This window comes from Spea bombifrons, chromosome 8 (assembly GCF_027358695.1).
Source record: "Spea bombifrons isolate aSpeBom1 chromosome 8, aSpeBom1.2.pri, whole genome shotgun sequence".
NCBI classification, from domain to species: domain Eukaryota; kingdom Metazoa; phylum Chordata; class Amphibia; order Anura; family Pelobatidae; genus Spea; species Spea bombifrons.
In genome coordinates, this window is record NC_071094.1 from 8,253,409 (window position 1) to 8,262,174 (window position 8,766).

The window sequence follows — 8,766 nt, forward strand, 5'->3', positions numbered from 1 at the left end:
CTTAATTTGTCTCTTTTTTTATTTATTTCTAAGTACATAAAATACTTAAGATTTAGTGCCATTTTAATCGGTTTACAGAATCGATATTTTAGGAACTTCTTTGTTCGTTGTATGTGAATGATGTGAGATGATCGTACTGAAGGGGGGTGGGGAGTAGATATGAGGTCCCTTGCCCCTTTTTCTTGTATGCCAAGTGACTTTAAAACAGACAGCGCCTTTTAGTTCACTTTTTTTTTTTAATAAATACATTTTGTATAGTTTTGCACAATATCAAAAGTTCTGGTTGTAAGTTTGTGGCCGCGTCTCCTCCAGCATAGCGATGGCTGCAGACGGTCTCTCCTCCGTGTGGTCGGCGGATGGTCTCCTGGCGTGTAGGGTAGGGGCAGCTCCTGGCTTCTTAACAGTCACACTTTCCTCTGGGTTTACTGCCCTCTTGCGTCGGTAGAATCACAGCGTTCTGCTTCGGCTCCGGCTCCTGGTGCTGTGTGACAATAAAGCAGATTGATACGTCCAGAAACATGTTCAGGAAATACATTATAAGACTGGATGTCTTCGCTGGGCCGTTAAGGACAACTTTTAAATTACAAATACAGACCACATCTGGTTTGGATGTTCAAGAAGCCACGGCGGTTGTTTTATGTCAAACATGCTAATTCTACACGAACGATAAATTAATCCGTTTGATTTGAAAGTGGTCTTTGTGTGCGATGTAGATGGTTGATTGCCCGTTCACTGGTGGCCCAGGCCAGGAGAATGTGTGGGGAAACTAAGTCCTCCTTTCTCACTAGCAATACAGTTTGTTCTTGTGCTGAGGTAGGGACGTGTTGTGAGGCTCTGATTTCATCCTCATTCCTTGGCTGGTACATGCTATCTTTACTACCAACTGACCAGCTCTGGAGGGAGCTTGGCATCTGTTCTACCAGCAGCTGTTCAGTTGAACTTCCTTTCAGTTGGGGTTACTGTTGTACCAATTAAGCCTCATCCTGCACTGATGGGAGCGGCTTACAAGATTACATCATTTTCTTAAATCTCCCATTTTTTTCCCCCTCTCCTAATCTGAGTGGGGGGCTTCGTACCTCCTCCTGTAATACATATGTAGCACCTTCAAGGAAGCACCAAGGCATAACTCCACACCCCTGTACCTGAGCTCTGCACCCGGCCGTAGGCCATTAGAGAAGTGCCTGGCTTGTCTGTATTGGTGGGATCCCTACTAATGGTGTGTACTTAACCGCATATTGGCATTTATTCAGTGGGCGGGGGGGTTCAACTGCCAGACTTCACTATGAATTATGAAGGGCACGTTCCTCAGCATGAAGATATGAGCCGACCCTGCATGATGCATAGTTCAGATGGCAAGGTGACTTTCGTGATCCATCCCTAACCCATGAACAGTACCGAAGGTCAGGATTGACTTGGTTTATCTAGTTTTGTTCCAATAAATGTATCTGCGGACCTGGAGGCTGCTATTCTGGAGAGAAAGTCACCCAAAATATCACATGCCTGACAATAGCCGCACGCAGCTGATGCTTTATGGCAATGCTAATGAAGTTTGTTCTCCATACGCTTTCATTAGTAAGAATGTCTATTTAGACAGAGCCATTCTATTGCAGACAGTATGAGGAGGAGTCTAGATAGTTAGCTGCTAGATTGGGCTAAGATAACGGCTAGAACATAATGTGATAGACGGACAACCACGCTATCGAAAGAGAAACTCGTGGGGGGGGGGACGGGTGAAGTCAAGTGGATTGAAAGCACGACTCCTGCAGATAAACCCCACAGCGCTCCAAATTCTAAAGAAGTTACGCAGTCGTAGGTATTTGACCTTGGGTCAGAATTTCATCAGAATGTTTAAAAAAAATGTAAAAAAAAAAGCGCAGCCATGTCATCAGATCGTTCTATTCACAGAGATCATCTGAGGAGTCGGCCGCTTCCTACCTCACCCAACCCCGCTGGATAAACATACTTGGTTCAGGGCTAGTCTGACGGCTGCCAGGAACGCCTCCTCCACATTCACTGCTTCCTTGGCACTGGTTTCAAAATACTCAGCGCTGCATGTTTTGCACCAGTCCTGCGCCTGTCGCGGGGAGACCTACGTAAACAAAGAGGGATCAATGTTCCCGGCCCCGGTAGTAGTAGTAGTAGTAGAGGAGGATAGTAAGAGGGCACCAACTAGAAGAGGGGGTCAAGTGTTTAAAAACGATCAGCCTGTGTGTCAAAGATGCCAAGTACACCACTGGAAAGAATGTGAAGTTACATGAACTTTCAGGTCCTCAGAGGTTCCTTCTGCGGGTGGAATGAAGAGAAGAGACATTGGAGGGCCTCAAAGCTCGTGTAAATCCTTTACATAAAAGCCGTGGAAGAAAGTCCCAATTTCAGCGGGTGCGCCATGCCACCAGTTGACTTCTTGAAAGTGAAGTCAACGGGAGGGCTTTCTGTGTCTGTACTCGTCCTTTTAATCTGTACTCGTCCCTTTAATCTGTTCCTAGAAAATGACTACCTCTGTTCATATAAAGGAACTACGAAACCCTTCATCGTTCACGGAAGGCTCTGATCTAAATTTCCAGCCACATTCTGAAAACATTCTCTCTAAACAATCTCGGCTTGGTTACTCAACTGCTTTTAAGTGGAAAAAAAAAGTAAAGAATGACGTGGGAAGCATCCAACAAAGCGTGACATTCCGGATCCTGAAAGCACAGCCGAAATTGGTAGCGCAAAAAAAAAGGGAAATATAACAAAAACAATAATTATTTACTATAATTTCAAATAACCCAAAAAATCTTCAAAGCCGGTAATCCTGGACTGAGAGGTTTAATAAACGCAGACACTCAGGATAAGTAACATGGATCGCTAGTAAAACAGGTTCCCATCCGTCATGAAAACCTGTCAATCAGGTGGAAAGGTTTTTTTAAAAAAAAGGGGAGTGCACTCATTCAAAGCATACATGCCAACTGTCCTGAATTGGTTAAGACAGGTTTAAGTTTTAGACTCTAGGACCCAACTGGTTGTTAATGGTAGCCACACAGCGTGCCCAACTATGCTCTGTAGTGGCGCTTCCTCTGATTTTAAAAAAATTTTTACTTTAAAAGATAATTTCCGTTACTGGGAATGTAAGCGATAGTCCAGGGAGAGCTATAGATCCCGTTATTTAATAAAATAAATCAATATTTAATATTATTAACCAGTCCCTATTTTTTTTTTTTTTTTTTTTTTAACGGACCAAAGGCTGACGGCAAAGCAAGATAACACCAAGAAATGTCAAGAAGCCGCCATGACTTCCTTTACCGCGCCAACAACCTCTCGCTAACCATGAATATATTATACCGCACCTGCCGTTCCTCCAAGTCGGTCTTGTTGGCGAGCACCACGAAGGGGAATCGATCAGCATTGAGAGGCTCTGCTTGCACTAGGAATTCTTTATGCCAGGTTTCAACCGCTTGAAAGGAACTAGGAGAGGCGACGTCGAAAACCAGCAGGCAACAGTCCGTCCCTCTATACAAAGCCGCCCCCAGAGACTGAAAGCGTTCGGTGCCGGCCGTATCCCAGATCTGTAACGCGGAACACAATAGATTTCTTTCAAACTATCTCATTTTACGTTTACTGCCTTGCAGGCGATGATGGTTTCGATGGTGAAAAACCTGAGCAAAATGGGGCTCCTGAATCTAAGACGAGACCAACGACTGCTTAACAGTTTGGGCAGTCTAGAATGGGTAGAATTGGGGCCGAATGGGTGCGATCTGCAGATTCTAGGTTTCTAAAGATCTTTTCATAAGCCTTTTGGACGAGTAGGTGCATTCCCAATTAGTTACACCGATCCAGAAGAAGAGCACGTGGGACACGGCTACAAAAAACACAGAAGAATAAGAAAAATGATATAAAGGGATGGTTTGACCGCGAGGGAGACTCACATGAGCTGTGCGTCCCCCCAAAGGGAAACTATCGCTTTCATCCAAACCATCTACAGCTTGTTCTTTCTGTCAATCAACTGGAAATGTTGCAGGTACAATGAAGAAAAGGCTTAAGGTAGTGGCACAAAAGGGCAAAACCAGAGTAGCCAAGTGGTCAGTCCCCCCCCCCAACCAACCATTATGTGCAGCCAGTCACGGTGAGCTTCTCCTACTCAGTTGGCACATATGATTAATACAATATATCATTTCAGCTACAATTCATAGTGAATAAACCCCATTGAGGGCAGTTGTACCAGCGCAGGGCTTCCCCCATTCATTTTGTGTGCTCCTCATCTCGCACAATTGGCAAATTCCTGGTGGGAAGCTGGCCAACTTCACCATGCGCTCGCCCCGAACTGCCTCTAGACGGGGTGCTGCGGGGGCCACTGGCTGGATATGCCCGGGTGCATGCATAGAACCGTATCCAGACGTCAGCCGCGTTTATGTCATCAAGCGGCCACTGGCCTTGAAGCGCCACGGCCTCCTCTTCACCGCCAGGCCGGCCCCGTCCCCATCGTAAACGCTTCAAGCCGCGCACCTACCTGTACGGTCACCAGCTGGTCGTCCATCCGCAATTCCTTGGTGAAAAAGTCGGCCCCGATCGTTGCCCTGTAGTGGTTGCTGAAACGACTATTTACAAACTGGTTCATCAGGGCAGATTTCCCCACCCTACAGAAAAAAAAAAGAAAAAAAAACACAAAACGCATTGAAACAGACGTGGAAGTTGCAGGAAATCATTGGAAATACAAGATCTCCAACGTAAATGTTCACCGTCATGCATCTCGTCCGCCGTCACAGCCTGAAGGGCTTGGTCTACCCGGCGTCATCTGGCACTTGCCCACCAGGCAGGCTCTATTGTAGGGCCGGCCCTGCCACCAGACATTTGCTTGGCTTGCCACGTGGCCAGTCCATGTGCGTCTATATATTGAACTTGTGTAAGCCACATGCCCAGTGCCCATGAATAATGAAATTTGGCCACACTAACCGTGTCTCGCCATGAGGCTTTACAACCGTATTACAACCACCAGGAGGGTGACAACCCCAGCAAAAACAAGAAGTTCCCGACTTAAGGTTCTAGGTTCAGGATGAACTTTCTCTGCATCTTTAGGCAATCCGTCCATCGGGCACTAGGCTAATCTGCTCGATGCGGTGATTACAGACACAGGGCGCGATCAGGAAACAGACCAGGAAACGCAAACATACATTTGCATTCAGACGCACACGCTTTCCCCGGTCATGTTCCTTTAAACCGTGTCTGGTTTAGAACATGATGTCCTTGATGTTTCCATACAGTCTCCCCGCGGCCCTCATGCTGAATCCGGAGAGTGAACTTACCCCGCGTTCCCAAGAAGTAGAAGTTTTAGATGTTTTCTGGAGAACATTTTCCAAATCTTCTAGAGGAACGAGGCCGAAACGATGCGACGCAGGACACTGGGGAGAATAAAACATGGGTTTCTAGATCATCGCAGAAGATGTAAGATATTCCGACAATTGATGGACGGATGGAGGGTATCGAGTGCTAGAAGGTGTGATTCTGATCTCGGGCCAGACCTCAGCTAGAGCATTGGGGACAGTTCTGGAGACCCCATTTCTAGAAGGATAGAGACATGTTGAAGAGAGTTCAGAGGAGGGTGACTTAAATTGTGAACAGTTTGCAGGAGAAAGACATATCAGGAATGATTATTTCAAAAGGAGGAGAAGTGCTAGAACACAAGAGGTCATCATAAAAAAACTAGAGGGTCAGGGGCTTAAATGCGATGTAATGTAAGGACATTTTACTTTAAAGAGAGGGCTGTAGATAAATGGAACAACCTCCCAGCAGGAGTGGTAGAGGTTCTACATTAAGGGAATTTAAACTCGCATGGGAGGAGAGGGGCATGATGTATATTCCCCATGCCTGAGCCAAGTGCCCCTCCTTGCCATACGCTGCATGCTGGGTACTTCTGTACGTTCATCCTTCAGGTGGCAAAGTATCTGAAATTCTATATAAGGGGATCGAATTCCTGATCACACCAGGGTGACCGCATGATTTTTACATATTGCTGACCAGCCCAGATAAAATGCTGCCCTGCCGTATGGAGGATGTATAACTAATTGATTTCCTTCCATAAATCCATACATCCCACATACTGCAGGGCAGCACATTATCTGGGCTGGTCAGCAATATGTAAAAAAAATATACTTGTCCAGGAAAACATTGCCGATGCACGTATACTCATCTCCGGTGCAGGTCTCTTTAGACCACCATTCACATGCGCGGCAAGCGCTCCCATTGAATGAGTGCTTTCCTGCTGCTTCAATCAGCGGCAAGAATCGTGGGACCACGGGAGGCAGCTGCAGCGTTGGTGCAGGTAAGCATTTTAATTTTAAAATAAAGCCCCCTTAACAAATAATATAAAACTTTAAAAGGACATTCGTATGCATTGATCAAGCTTAAAAAGAATATGGCACAAAGGGTAGTTAACTTAAAAAAAGCTGCAGATGCAGGGCTGCAGCTTCCCGTCTCATACGTTGCGCTGGGATGCATACCTGCAGAGGTCTTAATAGCCCCCCTGCATCTGCGCAAGCGCTGGAGTTTACTGGAGGTAAGGAAATAGCTGGGGGCAGGCAGAGGGGAAATGCAATATATTCTGCAGAATCAAGCAGGGCACAGTGCAAATGTAAAGGGGGCTCTCGGCTTATGTGCATCAATGCGTACGACGGCTGGAGCGACCCCCTACGTTGAATACAAATGTAAGAAAAGCAACCAATCAGATACAGAATACATAAATTAACTCATTGTGTTTTGTCTGTACATGCAAGGGTTAAAGTCACACACCTGCTGACGTTGCATGCTTTAGCACAGGTGCAGTAGAGGACGCCTTAGCAGACAGGACTTGATCTATGGCCAGATCTAAATATTCTATACGTACCTCGTTTGTATGATTCTGAATCCCCTGCAGCTGGAAACTCCTTTCGAGTCATGAGAAGGATTTAGGAATCATGTCGAGCCGTCGGAGTTCCTGGTTGCCGAACATGTGAGAGGTGGGGTCGACGGGCTGAGTCCTGGGAGGCGCCTCTTAAGCCCCAAGGTGCTCTCAGGAAACCGCATTTTAACACATTTGATGCCAGGGGCAAGAAGCTGGAGCCTCTGGAGTGAGAAGCGGCAGGAATCCTGCGTTCCCAGCTATTAGATGGCGGTCACGCGAATGCACTTCTCACCCTGCAGCCCACCAACCTGTCCAGCTAGCCCACCAACCTGTTCAGCTAGCCCTTAAAGAATCTTAAAGATCTATTTGCTACAGAAGTAGTGCCTGCATCCTCCTGCGCTGTTTAAACTGAACAGCCTCACAGCAGAAGTGGTAGAGGCCAACAGGCAGCATTTGACACCAAGAACGTACCTATCAACTAAATAAATACATCACTTAATTTTAGCAGAAGCTGCAGCTCACCTCATCGCCTGTGATCTGATTTTTCTCACTACTGATTGGCTGTTTGAAGCAGCCAATAAGTGGCAGGAAAATACTATTACAGGAATCAATAGGAGCCCCCCCCATGTATTTGCAATGGTGAGCTCACAAACATTTAAAGGGACCATCGCTGGCATATTATTTACACACGTGGTTTCATTTAATTGTTTACGCCATCATTGCTCTATATTTTCCCAGCTCCCTCCTGGGAAAACGTTCCTGGAATTTGCAAGCCAAATTGTTCAAACCGTTTGCCCCACTGACCTAAAAATGGTGGAACTGGCCCTTTAAGATGGCCGTTCCCAGGGTATACAAATAAAGAGGGTGCCGGGTTGTTGTTTGCACACAATTCCAATGATTTCTTGGGTGTGCGGACCGGCAAAACGCAGCAGACGGGAAAATCAACACCTGTTTATGAAAAAAACGTGAAGACGTGTCACCTAAACGAAAGCCGCGTTAGAGACAGAGGTATAGAAGATCATTCTTACACACAAAATGCAGAAACTGGAAATCCGCTGCAAAAAATAATGTCTAACATCATAAAGTTCATTTATTAAGTGAAATATTGTATAGATAAACTTTAATGGAGTTTACATAGAAAAATTCTTTCTCACGTTGATAAATGTAAGATAATGCACTTGGGACGCATAGAACAACCTTTAACAAGTACAGGAGAGACGTTTATTTCAAAGGTGGAGAAATGTTGGAACAAGAGGTCATAATCTAACACTAGAGGGTCAGAGGTTTAGATGTTATGTAAGGAGGTTTTACTTTACAAAGGGGGTGGTAGATCAATGGAACAGCCTCCCAGCAGAAGTGGCAGAGGCTAATCTAGTGAGAGGATTGAAATATGCATGGGAAATACATTTTACTTCTGCAAAATAATTATTTTCATATAACATTTTTTTTCCTCTCCAAATCACACCGAAGACAAATAAAAAAACAAACATATGCAATAGGTTTAATAAAGTAACTTATTGATGCTGAGAGAGGAAATAACATTGCAAACATCGCTTTCTCCAAACTGATAACGATCTGGGTAAGCAGTTCAGCCGGAAGCCCTCCTGTAACCATGGTTTCTGCCCCCCCCTTAATGCCCCATACTGTAGCCATAAGTTGTAAATTGGGTGTAATTTGATTCCTTTTCTTTACAGAAACTCCATCGGCAAACAAGAGATAGGGAATAAAGTCAGAGACATATGAATCGGGTTCTACTGGTTTAAAGGGACATGAATTCCGGCCAGTTTCTTGTGTCATGGAAGAAAAAACACTCTGCTGGGATGCTAAGCCCCTCTCCTTTACTTGCCCCGGATGTCCATAGCTACCCTTCCTCAATCTTCTTAGACTTCAACATTCATAGTATATTTTTTATC

At 45.4% G+C, this 8,766-nt stretch overlaps 1 protein-coding gene across 1 annotated transcript; it reads right to left on the bottom strand.

The window, feature by feature from the left end:
• Nucleotides 1–42: 42 nt before the first annotated feature.
• Nucleotides 43–6,972, bottom strand: LOC128502806 (ras-related protein rab7-like). The gene is made up of 6 exons (XM_053472742.1): nucleotides 6,857–6,972; nucleotides 5,280–5,375; nucleotides 4,487–4,613; nucleotides 3,327–3,545; nucleotides 1,964–2,089; nucleotides 43–481 (listed from the first exon to the last, which is right to left on the bottom strand). The coding sequence occupies exons 2-6, from the start codon at nucleotides 5,324–5,326 to the stop codon at nucleotides 398–400; spliced, it is 603 nt and encodes a 200-aa protein (XP_053328717.1). The 5' UTR covers nucleotides 5,327–5,375; nucleotides 6,857–6,972; the 3' UTR covers nucleotides 43–397.
• Between the last annotated feature and the right edge of the window lie 1,794 nt (nucleotides 6,973–8,766).